General features: G+C 41.0%; 2 protein-coding genes across 2 annotated transcripts in view; one reads left to right on the plus strand and one right to left on the minus strand.

Moving 5' to 3' along the window:
* CFAP47 (cilia and flagella associated protein 47) overlaps nt 1-25,665 on the minus strand; it is a 508,792-nt gene that overhangs the window by 202,109 nt on the left and 281,018 nt on the right. The window contains exons 50-51 of the mRNA XM_066577980.1: nt 24,845-24,956; nt 19,119-19,244 (exon numbers count right to left, since the gene is read on the minus strand). Of these exons, the coding sequence (XP_066434077.1) occupies nt 19,119-19,244; nt 24,845-24,956 (238 nt within the window). The remainder of the gene's footprint in view (nt 1-19,118; nt 19,245-24,844; nt 24,957-25,665) is intronic.
* The window catches only part of AMELX (amelogenin X-linked), a 677,225-nt gene that overhangs the window by 194,256 nt on the left and 457,304 nt on the right, over nt 1-25,665 (plus strand). The gene's annotated exons all lie outside the window — the stretch shown is intronic.

The raw sequence follows: 25,665 nt of genomic DNA on the forward strand, positions 1-25,665 counted from the left end.
ACACGGCATTATCACCTATTGTCCATTAAAATAATGAAAATCTATGGCACTTGTAGATGTTCTTAAGCTATTTCTAACCTAAATAACATTAGTCTTTAGAACCTTTTTTACATTCTATTATCTGATGCCATTGGATAGAAGGACAAGTCTTTACAAACCTGAAACTGCATATATCATTCGCAATTTTAGAATCGATTTTTACAATATTTGTTTAACTAATGTTGCTACTGTTACTCCCATTGTCACAGAGTCCTCATGTGTTCCTTAAGACTTGACTAAAAGTAAGTTTTCCTGAGCACATTCATGATCATTAGGGTATGGACACCCAAGGCAGATCTGTAGCAAATATGCAAAATTCTGCAATAACGCTGCATGAAATGGAGCAACTTTTGTCATGGATTTCGATGCAGAATTGCTGGTAATTAGAGATGAGCGAGCACCAAAATGCTCGGGTGCTCGTTACTCAGAACGAAATTCCCACGATGCTCGAGGGTTCGTTTTGAGTAACGAACCCCATTGAAGTCAATGGGCGACCGGAGCATTTTTGTATTTCGCCGATGCTCGCTAAGGTTTTCATGTGTGAAAATCTGGGCAATTCTACAAAGTGATGGGAACGACACAGTGACGGATAGGGCAGGCGAGGGGCTACATGGTGGGCTGCATCTCAAGTTCCCAGGTCCCACTATTAAGCCACAATAGCGGCAAGAGTGCCCCCCCCCCTGCACTGTCAGCGTTAAGATCGTTCTCCTCTGCCATAGCTGTAACAGCTGTAGCAGAGAAGAACGATGTTTGCCCATTGAATTCAATGGAGCGGCAATACAGCCGCTCCATTGAAAGCAATGGGCTGCCGGCATGCGCGGGGTGAATTGTCGGGAAGGGGTTAAATATATAACCCCTTCCCTGCAATTCATCCAGAAATGTGTAAAAATAAAAATATATACCGGCGTATAAGGCGACGGGTCGTATAAGACGACCCCCCAACTGTCACCTTATACGCCGGCAATACACTGGAGCAAAGAATAAAAAGCACTACTTACTTCTTCAGACGATCTGCGGCGCTCCTGCAGGCTGTCACTCCCTCCTGGTGTTTGCAGGCTCTTGCTCCCTCCTGGTTCCCGGCAGACTATTGCTTTCTCTACGAAAGGCTTGAAATCCCCGCCTCCAGAACCACAGCCAATCACAGCCATTCAATGACATCATTGTCATTGGCTGTGATTGGCTGAAGGCACATGTGTTTCTGGAGGCAGGGATTTAAAGCCTTTCGTAGAGAAAGCAATAGTCTGCTGGGAACCAGGAGGGAGCAAGAGCCTGCAAACACCAGGAGGGAGTGACAGCCTGCAGGAGCGCCGCAGATCGTCTGAAGAAGTGAGTAATGCTTTTTATTCTTTGCTCCACTGTATTGCCGGCGTATAAGGTGACAGTTGGGGGGTCGTCTTATACGCCCCGTCGCCTTATACGTCGGTATATATTTTTATTTTTACACATTTCTGGATGAATTGCAGGGAAGGGGTTATATATTTAACCCCTTCCCGACAATTCATCCCGCGCACGCCGGCAGCCCATTGCTTTCAATGGAGCGGCTGTATTGCCGCTCCATTGAATTCAATGGGCAAACATCGTTCTTCTCTGTCACAGCTGTTACAGCTGTGGCAGAAAAGAAGGATTTGTCTTCTATATGTTCTCAATGGGGTCGGCGCTGCTGCCGCCGGCCCCATTGAGTGCATATAGAGAAGATTTATGGCCTTTAGAAGGACCGTTGGGGTTCTTGAAGCCTATAATAACTCCTAACACTCTCCCTATAGCAGCTCCAACACGATAGCACTTTCCCTGAACTAATGTCAGAATGCATCCGTAGCGAGCCGCGGGAGGGGCAGATTTCAATACTCGGGTGACACCTAATCTCGCCAGCCACTCACTGCAGGGGGGTGGTATAGGGCTTGAACGTTGCAGGGGGAAGTTGTAATGCCTTCCCTGTCTTTCTATTGGCCAGAAAAGCGCGCTAACGTCTCAGAGATGAAAGTGAAAGTAACCCGAACACCGCGTGGTACTCGTTAAGAGTAACGAGCATCCAGAACACCCTAATATTCGCCCGAGCATCAAGCTCGGACGAGTACGTTCGCTCATCTCTACTGGTAATAGGTAAAATATTGTAGGTTGGAATCACGGATGATGTTTTTGATGCACACATAAAAATAGATAAAAAAGGAGAAGTATCAGTCTCTCATTTATACCAGGGCTGGGTAATATAGCCTACTTCTTTTTTAAACGTAGAGACCATTTTAGATTTTAATCTTGATTTTTTTTTTTGCTCAACCAACTAAACATAAAAACATTCCTTTAAATAGACAATTCATTTAAATAGGGGAATTGCATGAACTGTAATTTCCTTATGTAAAAGAATTCGGTCTTTGTTTGTCAAAGCATCTTAAGGGTGTACAATAGCGCATGATGGCTAAAATAGGGCCAACAATTACGGGGTTGTGAAGGAAGGTTTTGAGGATGTGGTTGAGGAAAGAAAGTGGCAAAAGTCCTGCACTGAGCAGGGGGTTGGACCAATTACCCTGGAGGTCCCTTCCAACTCTGTCATTCTATGAACTACATCTCTGGAAAGACTGTTAAGGGTGCCAAATTTTAAGGAACACCTCATGTCTACAGTCTACCTAGGCCGTGATTTCTTCTAGTCGAAACAAAAGAACAATTTTCCCAAATCATGCCTACATTGTTGGGGGTTCACGTTATATCCAGGCTTTGCAGCTATGATCACAAATGTGGTTAGAAGTTGATTTACTTTGGATAAAAGGAGGAGGACTACACCCAGAAGAGAATTAGTTTCATTAAAAGTTTTATATTCAGATTACAGGTATAATTTATATGTTTCTCAAAAGATTTTCAAAATACTTGTATTAAATTACAATTCCGACAGATACGGGATAACATACCCACTTCAGTTTTACATCGCCAACATTTGTCATCTCTAGAAAGACCATACTTTTTTTAAAAAACATGGATTTTATACCAACACACCAGAACCTTATAGGAGTTTTTTTGCATCCTAATTAGAGATGAGCGAGCATACTCGCTAATGCAAACTACTCGAGCTAGTAGTGCCTTATGCGAGTACCTGCCCGCTCGTCTCTAAAGATTTGGGTGCTGGCGGGGGATAGCGGTGAGTTGCAGGAGTGAGCAGGGGGAAGCGGGGGGGGAGGGAGAGTGAGAGAGAGATCTCCCCCCCCCCCGTTCCGCCCCGCTCTCCCACGCCGCTCCCCGCCCCCCCGCCGGCACCCGAATCTTTAGAGATGAGTGGGCAGGTACTCGCATAAGGCACTACTCGCTCGAAGTGGGCACCCACTAAAAAATGCAAGTGTCTAGCCCCCTTACCATCAAAAAACCCTTACTTGGTGGTGATTATTATTAAACAAAGAGGAGATTGGTATATTAAGCGAGTCCCACATTGATTTGTCTAGAGCGTATGGCAGTAAGCTAACTGGGAAGAAAGTTAATGGGTGAGTAGCAAAAATTGGAGAGTCTTTTTGGTTAGCCCACATCTTGAGCCAAGCTCAAGAGGGTTGTTGATTTTTGTGAAATGCCGTGGTGAAATTGTAAACCAAAGTAGAGGTTTAATAGAGGTATCTAGAAGCTCCTTCTACAAAAGGGCGGAAAGGGATTTTTCCCCATATTTGTTAATGTTTACCCATCGCTGTTTATGGTTGGCTGTGAAGTAAACCTTCAAATTCAGTAGGCCAATATCATGGAATTGTTTCAGGAATATTAAGGTCTGGGAAGAAAGCCTCAGTTTAGAGGAGTTCCAGAAAAATTTAAAGAACAAGGATTTGGCACGCTAGAAGAAAGAGGCGAGCATATACGTATACTAATGCATAGAAATCTAGGCATAATAAAATAGGCCAAAGTATTTTTTCTACCTAAATAGGAAGTATAGGACCACAGGATGCAGGCTACTGCATTCAACAGTGGTTTTTAATGCACTCCATCATTGTGATGGGTGATGCGCTTTCATGCTTATTAACACACCTCAGCAAAATAGAGCAGATAGCACTCGTAAATCACGGTGTTCGAGTGCAGGTCTGTGAAGCCCTATTGAAAATGATGGGAGCTTTGTACCACTATTACCATAAAAAGCGTATGTGTGAGAGTGGCCTAAGGGATCTTCATTGTAAAAAGTTAATTACTGATTTGAGATAGTAACAGCAAGTCATTTGGTGTAAAAGTCAACTTAGGGTCATTGGCGAATATAATCCCCAGGTAAATGATATGAGGTGTGGTACATGTTTTGAACACAATGTATATATATATTTTTTTTATATGTTTTCATCTTTATACACATTTACTGTGCTTTATCACTGTTTGACATGCATTATTAATGTATATATTCATTGTATTTATTTATTTATTTTTTATGCATTTTTTTCTTTATGACTTTTTTTTTCCCCCATGATTTTTGCCTTTGTGCTTTTGTCATTGTTCATGCTATTTATAAGTAATTCATAATTAATTTATGTTTAGTGCATAATCAATTCACAAATTTATTGTATTTAAAATAATTTTGTCTTATATGTATATATAGATAATGACCAGTAAGACATATATACTTCATAGAATATAAATGTATAGCTAACATGTTTAATGTCCTTCCTCTATGAGGAGAGAGGCAGCATGCAATCAATTAGTTCTATAAGGGGTTAACGGAACATTTTAATTAGTCTTAGAAAATAAATGAACAGGAGATGACGTTTTTATCAGAGGTGAACAAGATTCCATTGAATCGAAACGCGTCCTTCTTTGTTCCATGAGCACGTTATTTCAATAAAGCAGTTATAAAATATACTCATAGTAACGTCTATTCCTCCAAAGAATTCTGCTTATGGCAGGCAAAGCCTGGAGAGGAGCTCTGTTCTATGCGTCCTTCTCCATGTACAATCAGGCTGCGCCCCAAGATATTCTCTCTTCTGTCCTCTGTATATCAGATAGCATTTCTTCTTTTTATATCAGAATGGGTTTCATTCTTTCACAAAAGGGATTTTCTCAGACAGCTGGGAGCACCTGGCTAGTCACAATAAATAAGACTTTCCTTTTCCACAGTTGTTACAAGGTCAATCACTCCTCATTGTCTCTCAAGTGACCAGACTCCCTTGAATGGGACTACATCTCCATAGTCATTCTCTGAGCAACACACTAGAAACACCTCATATTTAGATCTTAAGCTGCTGACATGGGACTGGAACATCCTTTATGATCCATGCCTCTAGATTTTAGCTCTTCGGACCTAACAGTTAAGAGGCAGCAGTAATACTGGAATCGCAGATACAGTTTGGTACAGAAGTATTTGGACAGGGATACAATTTTCATAACCTAGTCTCTGTACACCACTGTAATGGATCTGAAGCAAAGCCATCAATATTTTACTGAAGTGACAGATAATGTGGCATAATAACTGTTCTCTTCACATTATTCTGGTACAAGTTCATCTTCCTTTCACCTGTCCAAAGCTTCTTATTACAGACATAGATGGCTATTTTAGATGTTTCTCTAGTAAAGTCTATTCTTAACTTTTTATTCTTCAGCATTACTGGAGGTTTGCATCTTGAGATAAACCCTCTGTATTTATATTCAGGAAGTGTCTCTTCAATGTAGACTTGGCAATAATATGCCTACTTTCTTAAGAGTGCTCTTGACTGAACAAGATGTTCTGAAGGGGTTGTTTTTTACCAAGGAAAAAAATTCTGCTATTATCCACTTTAGTTGTCTTCTGTGCTACTTCATACTTTTTCTTCTAGCTGAATTCATTCCCAACTTTGCTTAAGAACTGCGACAGAAACTTTAATCTACATGTGTGATTTCAGCCTTAGTCCGCCTGCACACGAATGTATGCAGGGGGAATCCACAATCAGCACATGCATGGATGATTTGCTGTAATATTCGCCCATTTGAACGCATCAAGTTCGGCAGCTTGAAGCAGACGTGCGGATGTCATTTGTGATTTTTTTTTTGTGAGCGGAAAACAAAATTGCAGCATGCTCTATCTTTGCTCGGATTCTGCATGGACGAGCTCCATTGATCTCTATGGGAGAGCAAAGTGCAGTGTATCCGCAATTACATTGCGGATAGGTGCAGATTTGTAGGCAGATAGTTGGCAGGTTGCTTGGACACGACATACCAAAATGAATAAAAAGAAGCAGGAATGCGGGGAAAATACAGGGCAATTCTTTCAGGGAAAAACACACCGTTGCCCATTGCAGTAGCCAGGCTATTCTATATGGGCAGTTTCATTGCTCTCCCAAGCCAAGAGAACAGTCTGCCGTTCTGAATGCGGTTTTAAGCTCTCACCAACACAAAAGCACAAGAGAATGTCGTCTGGGCATTAACTTTTTGTATAGAAGGTGTTTTTCCAGGTGGGTTGGGCAACTTTTTGACGTAATCACCTGCTTGTGATCTTTTTTCAGCATGGACGATGCGCTGTGTATTCGTGTACATCCACTCGGAAAAAGTAACGCCTCTGCGATCGCCCCGCAAACAATTGCAATTCGTTTCTACGATGAATTGCACATCTTATACGGCAGAAACTGCTTGCATAATCTGAGCTGTTTACGTGCAAGCAAACTTATGCTAATGAGGAAACACAACGCTCAATTACCTATGACTAGAATCCCACTTGTGTGTTTTCCCCTGAAGCCAATTTAATAAGACCGCATTTTGGTCCAAAACATGGAAGAGGTACAAATAATTTATTTGTGTAGGTTCCACTTCTGTTTGTGGTTTACAAATATCAAGGCAAAATACTGTTGTGTGAAAGCTCCCTTATAGTATTCCACAATAATCAACCATAGATTATTAACAGACACCCTAAAACTGTATTAAATATTTATTTGACCTGATCACAGACGCTTTAGGCAAATGTTCACACTGTGGTATAATTTTGCTAGAAATGCAAGATTATTCTGCCTAAAAAATTGTATTAAAAATTCCCTCACATTTGAAATAGTAACCTCCTAATAATGCACAGTTTTATGCTTAAATCTACAACATGATGTATGTGTAGCTGCCATGAGAACAGTGAAGAAAAACACAACTCAAGCAGCAATCTGCGGCAGATCTAGGCTAATTTCACATGGGTGAGCGCAATATCGGGCCAAGTTTCACAGGCGATTTCCCCGTGGATGCAAGACGTTTTTGTGTTAAAAACGCTTCTCATCACTTCAGGGAAGAAGCGATCCTCCAGTGCTGCAAGTGTTTCCCATTGTTTTCAAGTGTTTTTCATTGTTTTGCACGCAATGTTTTTTCAGGCTCTGTTGAAAACAATTGGCAATGCGGAATTGACTGCCACTTGCGGTGCAGAATGTAGAAAATGCTACCCATGTGAAAGGTCGTTATGGCTTCTTATTAGAGATGAGCGAGCATACTCGCTAAGGACAATTACTGGAGCGAGTATTGTCCTTAGCGAGTACCTGCCCGCTCGGAAGAAAAGATTCGGGTGCCGGCGCGGGTGACAGGTGAGTTGTGGGAGTGAGCAGGGGGGAGCAGAGGCGAGAGAGGGAGAGAGAGATCTCCCCTCCGTTCCCCCCTGCTCTCCCCCGCCGCTCCCCACCCCCCTGCCGGCAACCAAATCTTTTCTTCCGAGCGGGCAGGTACTCGCTAAGGACAATGCTCGCTTAAGTAATTGTCCTTAGCGAGCATGCTCACTCATCTCTACTTCTTATCACTTTCCACACTTTGACATTTCCCTGCTATGATGGGAACTGGCAGTTTTGTTTGACAGGTGTCAGGGATTCTTCTATCAATAATGACTATTATGAAGCATGGAAACTTGTTTTCTTCTTGTGGGTTTACTGGCAGTTACTTTTTAATTTTACAACACTTAAATAATAATTATCATGCAGTGTGAACTAATCAAACAACAACATCCACTGACATAGCTATAGGTATGTAGCTGTAGCTGTATTAAAAATAACATTAGGTAGATGGTGAGCCATGTAAGAGATGAGGCATTAGAGTCCAGAAGCTTCCACTCCACTTTCCTCTCCTCCGCCAACTCCCTCCAATACGAAGACTGAAATGTTGATAAGAGTCTGCTAGCTCCCTAGACTGGCTTGTTACATATGGGAATATATGGAATAAAGCCTACATGAAAAGAGTTTCGTTATAGAAGAAGCAACAAAATCTAAACAGTGGAGTTGCATTCTACCTTGAAGTGTGTAACATTTTCTTTCTAAAGACAAGCCTATCGTACCGTTCTACCAGAAGCTTTCCCAATATAATTAAATCTAATTAGAACAAAGTTTTAACATACTGAAAAGTTAATTGACTTCCTATAAAATTGGCCCTAGTCTGTGAGAGAAAATTAGATTGTAGCGTAGATTGTGAGCCCCATTGGGGACAGAGATTGATGGTGATAGATCAGATTATGTTGGCAATATCCTTCAGAAGTAAGAGGAAAATTGAACTGCAAGGAAAAATGGGAAATAACCTTAAGATCCAAAAGACGTGATTCACACATAGTGTGTTTTTTTGTGTTTTTTGTTTAATTGCTACATTTTCCTGTTTTTTCCTGGGTTATTTTTTGTGTTTTTACTCAAAAATGCTGCAACTAAATGTCAAATGAAAATATATAATAAAATATAATTAAATATAAAAAAAATGCTATTAAGATCACATATAAAAATTCTATGAAAAATGCTTAAAGGGGTTGGCCACTTTATTTGGACTCAGTTCTAAAATGTAGGGGAGGGGGCAGGAAAACATTACACTTATAAATGTCGATCACCAAATCTGCAGTATTCTGCATCATTCTGACAGACAGTCCTTATGGTTATAAAAAGTCTTCTCCCCACCCGTGACAAATCTCATCCGTGAATGACAGCTCATGAACTTACTACAGAGCATCTGCACATGAGCAGCTGGAATTCCCAAATGTTCACAAGCAGTAACTCATGGACAAGACTTTGAAACCAATGCACATACAGATACTCTACCTTGTCATTGGCTCCTTAGCATGCTGGACAAGAGCGGCATGATGGTAGGGAGAAGCCTTTTTATCACCAAGAGGCATATCTGTCAGAATGATGAAAAATACTGCAGACTGAACATATATTAGTAAGCGTTAGCCTTTTCCCCACACTTTAGAACTCAATCCAAATAAAGCGACCAACCCCTTTAACATTCATGGCGTTTTACAGAATTCTCATAGTCTAGTTTGCTGCCATAGAAAGTGGTTTTCTAACCCTAAAGCAACCTAATTCTCAGAATGCAAACTCTGAAATGCCTAGTCAAATCAAAATCTGAAAAAGCCATGTCCTCTATTATTCTTATCTTCCACTGGAGGAATTATATTATATTGAATGACATGATTCCTTATAGCAATGCACTAGGAATTATGACATACTGAATGCAGTTACCATTAATGGCTAAAATTGAGTCTGCAAAGCTAACTGCAGGCAAATCACTAAAGAGCATCTGTGCTGCAGGTTAACGGATAATTAAGGGAAAGAAAAGATAGAGAAGTAATTAGAGAACAAAATCTAATCTGTCTAGCAGCTTGGAGTAGGCATTTAATTTAGATGGTATTGCCCCCTAGTACTTCCAAATCCCAAAGTATTTTTAAAGGGAACATTCATTAAACATGAGAAAATATTGGCATAAATATCTGTCATTGGAGGCACTTCTGATCTCTTGCAACAGAACTAGGTATTACATTTCTTATGCATACTCTGGTATGTATGATGTCTGCAACAGACAGCATACAATTTCATTCCCATTGCTTTTCCCGTAGACACTAAGCTGAGAACATCTTATGTGAGGCAGCTTACTAAAAGCTAAGGGCTGACATGTTCAGGCAAGCGGATTGCACTTGCAAAGAAGTGTCACATCCTAGAACAGAGACATTAAAAGGCAAATCATGTGTATTTTCCACTATTTTCATGTCCATGACCTGAACAATGCAGAACTGCAATATAGCAATTTCACACATTGCAAGTGTTAGAAAGTCTACAAGAAATGGTTATGACGCCACACACAACATATTTTTGTACGCGTCAAGCTGGGAATTGTCCTTGATTGTTGTGTGACGTTGGTTGGGTTGAAAGGAATGATGTGAAGACAATAATGACAAAACATTAGAAGAGAAGCTGAGGTTTTTATAACTAATTGGGACAAAATAAGGTCATTTTCCATTAAGTCGTGTCTTAATCCTGCATTCTGTATGTGCCTCGTGACATTTACTGATTCCTACAAAATAATCATAAAATTTCCTTATTTAAGTATCATATAAAAACTGAATGTCACAACATTGAATGCAGCATATAAACACAAACAGCTGTTAAAATAATGCTACATATTCATGCAGGTGCTGGAAAACGTTTCTGTGTTACTATCTCCATGTCATATCCATAGACGATTGTGGGACAGCCACCATTTACATTACATTGTATATGGGCATATTCTGTCTAAATACAAATGTGTCTAATTATTGCCAATCCACTATGATAAGACTTTTACTGGTAGAACAACTTACAATAAATTTGTATTGCAGCCTTGTTACTGTAGCAATGCATATATTTTTTAAAAATAAAATACGTATGGGGAATTTGTTAAACTACATATATCAGTTTTTTGGCATTCAAAAGCCACACATTTTGGCACATGCTATATTTGCGCTAAAATTTGCAACTTTCACCTTTTATTGCCACTTTTGAAAAGTGGTGAGAAAAGGAGGTGGAGCTTAGTAGAATAGAGTGGACTCCTAGATGCAGAAAAATTAACAGATATTGGTATAAATTATAGTTCAGGACATAGCAGGAAGGCACATATTTAATTTTCTAGCACATGGACAAGCAACAACGTGACAAATTTCTTAAGATGTGTGATCTTCTTAACAAATTTGTTCCATTTTACTCCAGCACACTTGGGTTTAAGATTGGCATATGGAATGCAAGCCTTAGTCAACCCCTATATGTCTATGTTCATTATATTAGGTGGAGAAGAGAGGTTAGAAGCTAATCCTACTAACACAATATTTTCATAGGAGATAAAGGTTCTTGCTGTAGAGTTTGGAGCTGAAGAAAAAACCCAAAGCGGAGATCAAACTCTTGGAGGATAAAGCAAAAAGTTGAGTACACTGTAAACTGTCAGCATAGGCCATTTTGGTTGCATATTTTGCATGCACAATTCCATTGCGTATAAAAATACGCAGCAAGTTTAATTTTCCTGAGCATTTGCACAGAGAAATAGAACATGCAATTTCTCTTAACGTTAGGCTCTCAGAATTTCTCCCACCACCCTTACTGCCTAAAATTCAGTAATGACGACTGTAGGATGAAAATTCAGTTGATGTCCCCTAGTGTTCTTATTTATAATACATACTTTTCATTACCCTTTTTACTTAATTATTTCATGAATTATGTCTAGCCCTGATCCTCATGGACAGTCCTTGGCAGCTATGAACATAAGCAGTATTTGCACCTTTGTACAAATGTGTCCACCGATAGCTTTCCAAAAATTTCATTAAGAAATCCAATTTGCAACATTACAACTTTAATACATTTCTGCAACATACCAGGAAAACCCACATTACAATCACTGGGTGGCCAAAAATAGACACAAATATAGCATAGACATCTCCCAACAAAGTAATGCAAAATCATGTTTTCTTTCAAAGCAGGTCATCTCATGACACTCATTTTGGTTTACTGTATGATGACCAAAGAGGAAAGGTAGGAAAGAAAATTAATCACATGAGACATGTACCCGGGAGTAATCTCGCGATTTGGCCGCCGGGAAAAACCGCAAGATTTCCGCCGGAAAAGCGCTGCTTCAAAACCAACAGCACTTAGCTGAAGGTTTTAAAGCGGCTTGGCCGCACGCTTTTCCACTGAAGCCGGCACTCCCATAGAGGAAAGCGCGGCCACAGTGGAAAAAAAAGAATGGACATGCTACGGCCGACGAATCTGTGCCGCAACGCTGACTTTGCTGCGACAGATTCGCCGTCCCGTGTGGACGAGATTTCTGAGAAATCTCGTCCACATGGCTGGCTAATCCAGGGATTAGAGGCCGCAGGTGGATTTGCCGTGGCGAAATTCCGGACGAAATTTCTGCAGCAAATCCACCCTGTGTAAAGCCAGCCTTAAAGACAAGATCTACTGTAGAGATGAGCGAGCGTACTCGGAAAAGCACTACTCGCTCGAGTAATTTGCTTTATCTGAGTATCGCTGTGCTCGTCCCTGAAGATTCGGGTGCCGCTGCGGCTGACAGGTGAGTCGCAGCGGGGAGCAGGGGAGAGCGGGCGGGAGAGAGGGAGAGAAAGATCTCCCCTCCGTTCCTCCCCGCTCTCCCCTGCAGCTCCCCGCTCCGTGCCGGCACCCGAATCTTCAGGGACGAGCACAGCGATACTCGGATAAAGCAAATTACTGGAGCGAGTAGTGCTTTTCCGAGTACGCTCGCTCATCCCTAATCTACTGTAAAGTGCAAATTTGAAAAATGGATATTGGATATTAGCATATTAACTATTATTTATTAATGAGATATTACATGTTACCTTTTTGTTTACTGTAAATTTGGCAATTTTCAGCTAATACTATGATATTATTATTTAAATAGAAGGTTAAGAACTTTATTTCAGATTGCGTTATCATAAGACTTCTTTATAGCTATTTTTTACTCCAGATGCCACAGCTGCAGGGATAAATAGTGTTGAGGGGCAATGGTGCTAAAGAAAGAGGATGTCTGACCATACATATAATAAAAGTTGGCCAATCCTATAAACCAAAGATCTAAAGTGTATGGGGGCCTTCCTACTTTGCCCTTTATGGTAAATGTCAGAGGATAGTGGGATTAGCATGTTGGACTTCAACACAACATAATCTGTGTTCCTGAGGGGACAATAGCTACCTGCTAAATGATCATTTGGCCAACAACTATTTCTTCTGCCTTCTCTACATATGTGTTTTCCAGGTTTAGAGCTGAGAAAACCGCTGCCACACAGGAGAACAAAAAGACTGGGCATTTAAATTCATCATCCTTCTTTTTCCTGACATCACGACTTTATCTTTTGGGGAAAAGCTGGTAGGTCCCCACAAAAATCAGATAGTTGTTCTTTCCTACTGAAAATTGCTAATTTAATTAACTTTTCTCTAATCTGCATGGAGACTTTTAGCCACTGTCAGGTGTGTCTGGCAGCGGTTTATTAAGGCCCATTTACACCAGCAGATGATCGCTCAAAAATCGCTCAGACGACAGTTTGAGTGACAGCTTTGAGCGATCATTTTGCATAAACTGTTAAGTAGCTACTCAGCTACTAATTAAGTGTGCAAATGAAGCCTTAGCAGAAGGCAGTTAATAGCCCTAGCTAGGGCTTTTATCTGTGCTCAGATCTTTTGTTCTCCATTGGGAAACAATGCTATCAGCACTCCCCGTGGAGAACTTCTGATAAGAGTGAATGATGATTTTTAGGTTGGACTGAATTTAATGATCAGCTAGCAGTGCCCGAAAAGCTCACAATGGACGCACATTTAGACACACAGATTATCACTAAAATGATTGCCGATTAGCGATTTTTTTAGCGATCATCGGCAGGTGTAAATGGGCCTTTAGCCTCTCTCCATTCAAATAAACATACTTGCTGGTGTGAGCTGAGTATACATGTAAGATTTGATCTGGAGAAATAGCTGTTCAGCCAGCAGCTGTTCTATCTGTATGCCCACTGCTAGTGGGAGCAACCACCATCTGAGTATGCAGATTAAAGAAGAGGGGCAGTAGAGATAACATTTCCATTGGCAAAATAGGCTGAAAAGTTAATGATTTGGATTATCTGAAAGTTGAAAACATATCCACAGAGCAGAGTTTGACAATAGATTGTTATACTTATTCCAAACACGTACATGTGAAGGAACGGCACAAGCAGAAGCAATTTCCTACCAAATCAAGTAGCATGAAACATTTACACAAACACATAATGACAATATCGGTATTGTTCCCTAAGTAAAACTGACCTGTATGGATTACATCTGCTCTCCACTGAATTTGTGGAAGATTAAAGCTAATTTATTATGAGACTAACAAATCAAAGTGGACAGAACCATAATAACATCTGTGCTCCTGACCATGGGTAACCAACATGAATCAGTGGATTTAAACACATATTCCACAATACATATTATGAGCTTGATATGTTTTCTTCTGTTACCACAGTATGGGATGCTCGTGCTGTATTATGTATGGAGACAGTATAGTGAATGCTAATAAACATGATGATAGGCTCAAACAAACCTTCTTATCCTTCTAACCTCCTAAGAATATAATTCCTGTCATATTATAACTTACCTTGTAAAGCCGGCTATAGATATTATATTTTTCTCAATAAGTCCCTCCAACATCTACGTGTTTTGCAGACAATTTAAGCTCGTTGGATTTCCACCTGTCTGATACCATTATTTGCACCCGGAGTAGTGGCGCTAGCGATATCTGTTAGCCACACACAATCACCACCTTTCTACATTGAAATAGCATGAACACTTCTTGAGCTGAGCATGCATGGTTATGTGGGAATCGGGGACATGTATAAGTCCACCTATTAGAACGAAATACAGGACATACAAGTCCCATAGCCGATGAATACTTATCCAGTACTATAGGGCTTTTACTTTTGTGTTTGTACTTTAACCCTTTGTAATCCAATTTTGGATTCCGGGTTTTGTAGGGGGGCTTTCTCTTTCTGACATTATACAATGGCGCCATCTGCTGGCTAGAGCCAGTACTGCGGTATGGGACATGCTGGAGAGGCCCCCCGACAACAGAGCAACCAGTAATTTACAGTAAGAATACCCTGCCGGACGTCTTCCGACATCGGAGCTCTACAGCCTTCAATTAGAATATATTTAGACGTCAGACAGTGGATTGGAAAGGGTTAACAATTCAAGACTAGACGATCTTTGAAAATACTTTTCTGAATATCTAAACTGATTTTCCAGACTGGCGGAATCATTTATGGACTCCATACGGTGCTAAATACTTCACAGAAGCTTTTTTTTAATATGTCTTATTCATGTAAGCTGAAGAGAATATACAATTAACTCATACTGGTCACACTAGCAATTGTATGAAGCGAGAAAACTGGATGAGAAGTAATGGCAAAGGTGAGGATACTCATAGATGTATTCTCTAGTTATTTAGTCTGTTCTCCCTTCTCACAAAAGAAGTTAAGATATTTTTTCTGACTATTAGATGCACTTTTATCAGAAAAAAAAATGTGCTGAACCATTTAATAGCCTGCAGATAATGGTGAGATAGGAATCCTTATCAGTTTTTTGTCATGGACGGACGGCCCTTATATTCGAGCAGGAAGCTGGTCTTCCTGGTCAAGTGTCAAGTATGTCGTCACTGTAAGGCCCCGTTTACGCAGGTTATATTTGACACGGAGTCCATGTCAAAATCTAAGTTGAAATCCAAGCCATTTTATTATTCAATTGAATGCTATGGAAATCCATATCACAGTTCATACGCACAGATGTGTAAATCCTTTTCACAGATTACTAAAGAACTGACATGTCAATTCTTAGCATGGCTTCCACATGAAAACTGCTTTGCAGGGCTACACTCTGAACTCTGAATCAAAAACCTTTCTTTCTTCCTCAAATCTTTGCTAGTTTATGAAAAATGTAGTATATTCTTCTTCATATTTCTTTCTTGTTTTTGAAGTATCTCAGAAGGATAATGATATTAGGGTCTTCAATACGGGGTTGGTGTATGTTTTAATGCTTGTTTTGCTTTTTTGTATTATATACTCTTTTGAATATGTGGCGTTACATGTATGTCACAAGCCTCAGGGCCATGAAGGAAGCCGGATCAGGAGAGTGTCCTGGCTGTGTTATAGAGCTGGCCAATGGCTGTAATAGCCAGAACCAGAAATACAGAATCTCTGATCCTGGCTGTTAAGCCCCTTAGATTCTACAGTCTGCAGTCTATAGCGAACATAGTAGTTAAGTAGTTAGATGGAGGTGGCTCCTTCTGTCACTGCATCTCCCCCACCTGTGCAATGTGTAGGGTGCTGAGGGGTTGTCATAGCATCTGGGGGCTTGCTAAAGACTGCTAGGTCTGCCAACCTAATACTCCTACTATACTCTGCCAGAGCTAACAACACAATACACTGCAATAACAACACAATATACTGAAATAGAGTGTATTATAAAAGCAATCAAGCATAAAACTTCAAAGAGAAAGAAAAAGCTTAAAAAACATTTTCAGGGTTCAGTCAGATGTGCAAAATTTTCATGCATTATAGGTGTGGGAAAAAAATTGGACATCACTTATAGAAAAAATCGCGTGACCAGGTGCATTTGCACTCACATGTCCCGCCTTTTGCAGGTGCGAATTTTATTTGCATATAAAAAACGCACATGTGACCGCTTTCATTGGAAAGCATTGGTTCTAATAGATGCGAATTGAAAACGTGCCTATACATGCGTTTGAAATTCGCTTGTCTGACTGAGCCCTTCGAAGTATAAATAAATACTGAAAAATCACCCCCCACCCCCACTTTTGCCATGAATTACCTAAAAAATCTAACCAATACAAAAATGAATATATTTGGTATTGCCGCGTCAGTTGAAACTATTAAAAGCCTGAACTATGAAAATATCATACTATTAGAGATGAGCGAGCGTACTCGTCCGAGCTTGATGCTCGTTCGAGTATTAGGGTACTCAAGATGCTCGTTACTCGAGACGAGCACCACGCGGTGTTCGAGTCACTTCCATTTTCTTCCCAGAAAAGTTTGCGCCGTTTTCTGGCCAATAGAAACACAGGGAAGGCATTACAACTTCCTCCTGTGAAGTTCCAGCCCTATTCCACCCCCCTGCAGTGAGTGGCTGGGGAGATCAGGTGACACCCGAGTATATAAACTGCGGCCGCCCGCGGCTCGCCACAGATGCACGCTGAGAGACATTAGGGAAAGTGCCGTCCTGCTGTAGCTGCTATAGGGAGAGTGTCACGCTGTTATCTTCGTCTTCAAGAACCCCAACGGTCCTTCTTAGGGCCAGATCTGACCGTGTGCAGTACTGTTGAGGCTGCTTTTAGCAGTTTTGCACATTTTTTTTTTTGTATATTGGGCGTGCAGACCATAGCGTCCTCAGTCTGCAGTCATCTTACTGAGTATAGGGGCAGTACTGGTGAGGCAGGGACAGTGGTACAGGGAAAGAGATATACTGGCTATATAGGCAGTGGGCTTTTTCAAAAAAATTGGAAAAAAAAATCTTTGGGCTGCCTGTGACCATGTTCAGTTTACTGCGTGTCTGCTGGGGGTAGTAGTCACTTACTATTACCCAGCTAGGTATTACTGCAGCCTTGAGCATAATTTTTTTCTGGCTGCACTGTGCTTTCAATAACGACAGTCATCCTCCAACAGGGAAATCCATATACAGGGTATATAGGCAGTGGACTTTTTCCCAAAAATTGGAAAAAAATACTATATTTGGGCTGCCTGTGACCGTCTTCAGTTTACTGCGTGTCTGCTGGGGGTAGTAGTGGCTCATTATTAACCAGCCAAGCCTGTGACCGTGTACAGTTTACTGCGTGTCTGCTGGAGGTAGTAGTCGCTCATTATTACCCAGCTAAGCATTACAGCAGGCTTGCGCATAAATTGTTTCCTGGCTCTGCTGTGTCCGTTACATGATCGCCGTCATCCAGCCAGGGGGAAAGAGTATACATATATACGCTGCATACGGTGTCTGTCTGGTTTTTCACCTCACCATTTTAAAAAATTATACCCTATACTGGAGAAAGTGATATGTTACTGGGGCCTGTCTAGACTGCTACTACTACTGAAATGGAACTAATACTGTGCTCCCCCTATACTGCTGCTTTGGAATTGTTACTGGGGCCTGTCTTGACTGCTACTATTACTGAAATGGGCGGTTGGGCAGCATGTTACCCAGGAGAAGTGGCAGCGGAGTGTCATGCAGGCAGTGATTGTGCTTTGTTGGAGGTAGTGTGGTGCTTAGCTAAGGTATGCATTGCTAATGAGGGTTTTTCAGAAGTAAAAATTGTTTGGGGGGGGGCACTCTTGCCGCTATTGTGGCTTAATAGTGGGACCTGGGAACTTGAGATGCAGCCCAACATGTAGCCTCTCGCCTGCCCTATCCTTTTCTGTGTCGTTCCCATCACTTTCTTGAATTTCCCAGATTTTCACAAATAAAAACCTTAACGGAGCATAGGTCCCATACAAAAATGCTCGGGTCGCCCATTGACTTTAATGGGGTTCGTTACTCGAAACGAACCCTCTAGCATCGCGAGAAGTTCGACTCGAGTAACGAGCACCCGAGCACTTTGGTGCCCGCTCATCTCTACATACTATCTTATTTGCAATGTCAAGATTGCTATCTTTTTCACCTTACCTCGCAAACAAAAAAGTCATATGTGCCCCAAAAATGGTATCAATAACAAGTACAGCTGGCCGTGCAAAAAAAAAACCCTCACATAGCAATTTTTTTTTACATTCCATTACCTAAAAAAATGTTTCAGTTACTCAATACGATGTATAGTATAGTAAATTGTGCCAATAAAAAATACAATTTAACTGAAAAATGCGCCATCTTACATCCATGTCAACAGATAACAAAAAAATATATGGCTCTCGGAAAGCTGGAATGAAAAAACTAAAAAGTTGCTGCCAAAAATGGCTGTAACAAGAAGAAATGGATGAAGCTGCAATTACCTTAATTAAAAAGAATATCTACATAGAATAAAGTTCTTTAACTGCACTTTCACTTTCGGAGCACTTCTTCTTTGTTGGCCTTTTTTGGCTCCCTCTGGCACACTGAAGACGACCCCATATGGCACTATATAAGTGCTATATGGGACTACTTGGGACCATCTTCAGCTGCTGGAAGGAGCCAAAAAAAGCCAACGGAGCAAAAGTGCTCCGAAGGTGAAAGTGCAGGTAATCTTTAAATATCTATTATAGTAGTTCAAATAATGTCTTTTGAAGTAGAGAGCCTTTGAATGAAGAATATTTTTATTTGACGTTCAATCTTTTATCTGACATTCAGGAACCATTAACAGACTGGAGTGTTAGAGACATTCACATATTGACAGATCCTTATTCCCAGTACAACACATACCTGCTATCCCTGCATTAGCAGTCTGAATTCCATCTATTTGAACAGCTTCAGTACCAGCTGCAGAAACTGGTGGGTTGCCACACTGATATTGCTGTTCTCCATCTTCTGCAACAAATGAGATTATACCTAATAACAAGTGCATACCAGATGCTGTATTAATAGATAGATTTGTTTTTAGTATATATTTTCAGACTTCTGCATAAATGAAACTTTTATGAAGGCTGTCATTTAATACAACTACAGTGATTATAATATATATTAAATGAAAGGAGAATTCACATATGACAAAGTTCTGTGACTGTCCCATTTGTCTGAAGGAGGCTTGTCAGAAATCCATTCGCTTGCTGCCAAAACAACTTAATTCAGATGAATGCAACTAGTTTTCAGTTGTGGAATTTTCTGCAACAAATATGGTGCATATGAATATACCTTATGTTTGTTTTAGGGTGACATGGCCCTTAGTCACAACTAGAACTAAGGGCCATGTCAAAATCAGTCTGAAACGCTCAAGTGTCAGCTGTACTGTGTGCTGTGGATCTTAAGGGAACTATAAAAAAGTGTGATTTGCTATTGTGGATACTAGATATGTGTTTCTCTTCTTAGAGCAATGACAATAATTTCAATTCCAATATTTTTGGGGATGCTATGGTATTAAGAACACCTTGGAGCTTCAGGCCCATGACCTTTGTGTAGTGCTATACAAGTTCCATTGGGGTTCTATATAGGGGGCTGTTCTCCACTAGAAACAATTCTTCTAGTGAAGGATAATTCCATACAAATGGCAACCAATAGAGCACAATTTCTTTTTCCTGTTGTATTTATCAGGGTGTGCTGCTGGGATCTGTAGTGCTGAGGTTGCTAGCAGCACAGCTCCACAGGTGAGGGATAATTGAGCTGGCTGGGTGTGGTATTCTCCAGCAGCTAATCCCCTTTAGCCTGCAGCACATATAAACCCAGCTCCTGTCAGTAGCTGATGCTGGTCTTGTACTGTTTGGATGTATCTGTTTTGTTCCCACTCAGATCTGTGGTTGCATGTAGGTCTGTTGTGTCTCTGTGCTTCCCACAGATGGTTTGGACACCTGTAGTCCTTGCCTGTATCATATGCAGAACCCCTCTTCCCTTTCTCTAAAAGGTGCGGCCTCCAAACATCTTATGCCTCGTCTGTGTGTTAATTGGTGGATCCCTGACACAGTTCCCTATTTCAGCTCGGTGGCTGTCTGTCTATTTCCCCTGTATGAGGACACTTGGACTTGCTGTGTGTTTCATCTGTGTGCATGTAAGCTCTGGGTGGAGTCTGTATGGTTTGCACTATATGTTGTAGTCTACTGTAAGCCAGTGCGTGTAAGTCAGTATCCTGATGTCTGTCCTGTACAGTTTGCTGTGTGACTTGTGTTCTGTTGTCTGTGCTGTTGCAGCTTGTTGTGTGACCTGTGTGCTGTTGTCTTTCCTGTACAGTTTGCCGTGTGACCTGTGTCCTGTTGTTTGTCCTGAGAGTTTGCTGTGTGACTTGTGTTCTGTTGTCTGTGCTGTTGCAGCTTGTGGTTTGAACTGCGTCCACTGCCACTGGACTCCTGGTTAGTGTAGGGACTAGCGGTATAGCCAGGAGCCATGAAATGGCCCGCTAGCTTCCACGTTTTGATCAAAATGTCAACTAATACCTGGTATTTATATATAGCATACCATCTGCTATTAGTGTTTGCATTTTGGCTGGTGTATGCTGTGTTTTCTGGCTCTGTGTGTCTTCTTGTTCTGTCCAGTAGTCCCTGTCATGTGGCATGTGTATGTGTCCTGTTCTGGCGACGTGGTTCCTTGGAGCAGCTATGGCCCAGTTCCAAAGACCGCTGGGCCACCCTTTATCAGGGCGATATCCCCGTTCAGGTAGGGCCATGTCATCCTCCCTGTAGCACTGTCTAAAACCCGCGTGTGTATCCTTCTTGGTCACAATCGTGTGGGCCCTGTGTTTATTAGCCCACACGATCGTAACAGCATTCATACAGAAAAAAATCTCTATATCCTTCTATATGAAATCTGAGGCATATGGAGATATATTTGAATGGAAACCCTATTACAGCTGTGTACAAAACAGCCTAGTTCAACTTCTCCCGGACCAACTAGTGCCTTGTCCTATGCTGATGCCCACTTTAAACATTAACTTCTTAACAATCTATGATATGATATATCGTTTATGGGTTGCAAGGGAGGTATAACGTGGATGCGGGATGTGGAGCTTGAGAAAGGCCTCGCGGCAGAAACATTGCTGTCTCTGTGTGATGTGAGAATAAAGAGTATATTTTATATAGCACCTCTACATGCTGCCAGGATTTTCTTCTACATTACGTGGATGCGGGAGTTGAGATTTAACCATCAGTGTCTATTAACTGGCAGAATTGACAGCTGCATCCAAAGGGTTAAAAAAACATGGCTGCTTTCTTCCAAACACAGCGCCACTCTTTTCCATAGAATTGTGTGTGCTGTTGCAGCTCAGCTCCACTGAAATGAATGGGAGTTGAGCTGCAACGCCAGACATAACCCACAAACAAGGGTAGCACTGTGTTTAGAAGAAAAAAGACATGTTTTTCTAACCTTGGACAACTCCTTTAACTGTCGTAATCAGCATTATCTCCGATCCCTGTAGTTGTAGCTAGGTGTCAGCTGCTTTTGACTATGTATAGAGAAGCTCGGCTCTGGACCCTTCTCTAAACAATGCTACCTGACATTTGCCATACCGTGAATGTGAAGAAAGGATTAATGTTGCCATTTTTTAGCGACATCAATATCCACACTCTTCTAAGCATTTCAAATTTTGCAACATTATTTGGACAGTCTGCTCAATGTGTTACTGAGACTGTAGAGTGCAAAACAGTCGGCCAGACCAACCGAAAGACAGATAGATCTTGAGGTACCATTCTGTTATTAGAAAGTTTTATTAAATTAATGTAAATTTTCTTTAATTCCACATTAACATGACCTCATGAGTGTAAGACTATCAAAAATTCTGGATCATTATAGGATTATAGAGAAACATTTAAAATCTACTAGTAAAAAGTCTTAAATAAAATGCCAATATAAAATATGATTTGACTACTTTTTATCAGTGGAGTCCTGTGAGCAATTCTCTGCTCAGTCATCTGGGTCTAGTCTGGTGAAATTCAAGCCTATCTAGCAATTTTGTGCTATGTTAAGTTTCAGATTATTAGAATTTCTTTTTATAAAATGGTAGTTTAAAGACATTTCACAGTCTTAGTTATCTCAATGTGTGTCTTGTTTATATACAAATCCTGACTGAAATGCTTGATACAATCAAAGCAGTACAAATATGATTTGTTTAAAGGTCGTGGACAGAGGGTAAATTTTTTTTCACTTAAAGGGGTACTTCCATCTCGGCTTTTCATGGCCAAAATGGGAAAACCGAAAACAGCCCAGTGCTTCAGCCCAGCTCTTAATGAAGTGAATGAGCTACAGAAACAGCCTAGCATGTAATACTACATTTAGAGATGAGTGAGCATACTCGCTAAGGACAATTGCTCGAGCGAGCATTGTCCTTAGCGAGTACCTGCCCACTCAGAAGAAAAGGTTCGGGTGCCGGCGAGAGGCGGGGAGCGGCGGGGGAGAGCAGGGGGTAACAGAAGGGAGATATCTCTCTCCCTCCCCCGTGCTCACTCCCACAATTCACCCCTCACCCGCACCGGCACCCGAACCTTTTCTTCCGAGCGGACAGGTACTCGCTAAGGACAATGCTCGCTCGAGCAATTGCCCTTAGCGAGTATGCTCGCTCATTTCTATCTACAATGTTTCCATAGCTCCCATTTACTTCAATGAGAGCTAAGGAAACAGCAATGCTCAGGAGTGCTTGTCTGCTTTGTAGTTTTTGGCTAGGTGTCAGGAAACTATGGAAACAGTTTCCCATTTCAGGTATTGAAGGTATGTATTTTGAGTTGATAATCATTTTTGAAATAGGGTTTAATTAAAAATTGCAGTTTCTACATATCACTGTACTAGACCTAACAGTCTAAGGGTCTTTTTACATGGGATGACTGTCAGGCACTTAAGCACCCAACAGTCATCGCAATGATTATTGCTCACTGAATGGAGGCAGAGCACGCTGGAGAACTATTCCGGCTGCCTGCCTTCATTTAGAGTAAACAGGCATAGAAGAACGACTGCTTGTTTACATGGGCCAATTATTGTGAGCTTTTTCTGCCTGTAAAAAATGAATAACATATGATAACCAAACAAAGTTACACAGGGAGATGTACTACCGATCAGCAAGCATTTTCTCGTTCACTGAAACTGAATGATCAGCTGACAAATGGGCGTTCACTCATTCAATGGCTGTTTTCTGGTTCCTTTACATGGCCCAATTGTTGGTTGAATGAGCGTTCACAGGAATGTTTCAGCCCAATAATTAGTAAAGCATCCTTAGGGCTCGTTCACATGAGCGCACAAATTGCGCATAAGTTAGCATAAAATGTCCTGCTGTAAACTCCTGTTAGTCCCTGCTGGGAAGAGGGGAATCCCCGCGGTGATGAAGGGAACCTCTGGGGAGTCCCCTCATCCTCGCGGGATTAACAGAAGCTTACAGCGGGACATTTAAAATGTGCTTCTGGGTTTAGCAGCGAAGCAGTACTCCCTCCCCCCTTATCTCCCTTTCTCTCCCATTACCATTTTTTAGAAGTTTAAACTAAACAATCAGTATGTTTAGGAGTAGGAGTCTATGGAAACTCCTGTGCATCAAACTTCAAATATAGTTCAGGTGTATAGATGAGCGAGCACGCTCAGATAAGGCAGTTACTTGAGCGAACATCGCTCTTCTCGAGTAACTGCATTCTCGTCCGAGCAGGCTCGGGGGAGTGGCGGGAGGGAGAGAGAGAGAGATCTCTCTCACTCTCTCCCCAGCTCCCTCCCGCCACCCCCTGAGCCTGCTAAACGAGAATGCAGTTACTCGAGAAGAGTGATGCTCGCTCGAGTAACTTCCTTATCCGAGCGTGCTTGCTCATCTCTAGTCAGGTCCTATTTTTGCATGCAGTAGGGAATTTCAGTTGCTGAAATTTTAGTCGTTCATGTCCTTTTTTGCGCAGCTAAAATTCCTTTCTCTGAACATTTCCATAGGAAACCATTGGCTCTAAATGGCACGTGTTTTGTGTGAATCTAAGTTAGCTGCGCAAATTGCTCGGTGTGAACAAGCAGTGTATTTGCAGTGATATGTAGACGCTGCAGAAGAAAAATGGTGCAACATTTTTAATTAAGCCCTAATGCAAACATTATTGTCATCCCAAAATACATGCGTTTAGTAAAAAGTCACCCTCTAACAGTAGTCCATAGCCTTTAAGTATTACATCCCATTTCCAGTTATTTTTGAAACCCCAATAAACTGTTAATGGCATTTGACCAGTGAGTTATAAGTATGTATACTGAAACCAAGCAGAATTCATGCAGACAAAAACAACTTGGTTTACAATAAATTTACTATGAAGTGATGCTGGGTAAAAAGTGGAAAATTCCTTTACTCTATTTAGAAATGTGCAATATTGTCTACAAACAGGTTATTATTTTAACTGCTCTACTGCTTCTCAAAGCACACATCATCCCTACAAAAAAGGATTTAAATTAATCGAGATCAAACACATTTCATAACAAAATACATCTTAAATTGACTTATATCCTCTTTAAGCACTGTGTAGGTATAAATAAACTCAAATACTTGTAATTATAATTGATGTTATTACCTTGGAAGAATCCACGTTTCCATGGAGATACACTCAGAATATAAGGAGATGATGTACCAGGTTTAATGGTTAAGATTTGGGATCCACCAATAATTGGAATGTCTGACACCACCTTTAATTACATGAATTAATATGTACTAGTCGTAAAAAAAACTGCATGCAATTTTAAATTAAATATCAACATCATTTCATCTCATCAGGGTTAGTAAACAATGCCAGCAGACAGAATGGCTAATCTAGAAACAGACATCAGCGAAGCGAACAAACATAATCAGCTGTTTAACCCATGATAATGCATGAAGTAAGAACAGCATTTGGTGTAGAGAATGAAAACAAATGAAAGCATTAAGGGCGCTTTCACACGGGTGGAATTTTTCAGTATTTCGCACCTTAATCTGTTGTTGTGAATTCCACACCAAAATCCACAAGTCTCATTGCGGATTTTGATGTGGAATGGCCAGCAGAACTAGCCATTTTCATTCCACATGAAAATCTGCATGGAGGCATATGGATTGGGATGCAGAAATTACTATGATATGCGGTGCGGAATGAGAAAAAATTTCTATTGCAGAGTAACAGATGAGACTATAAACAATGAAAAATAGTGTTTCATTCCCTAGTGATGCTGTCTTATTTGGATTGAAGGACGCAACGATTTTTGGGGTTTTTCTTCTCCACTGTTCACAACTTTTTTATTTTTGCATTGACATAGCAGTTTGAGGACTTGTTTTCCTATGGTGAGTAGAGATGAGTGAGCATACTGGATAAGGCAAACTACTCGAGCGAGTAGTGCCCTATTCGAGTACCTGCCCGCTCGTCTC

Source organism: Eleutherodactylus coqui, chromosome 1, assembly GCF_035609145.1.
Source record: "Eleutherodactylus coqui strain aEleCoq1 chromosome 1, aEleCoq1.hap1, whole genome shotgun sequence".
NCBI lineage: Eukaryota > Metazoa > Chordata > Amphibia > Anura > Eleutherodactylidae > Eleutherodactylus > Eleutherodactylus coqui.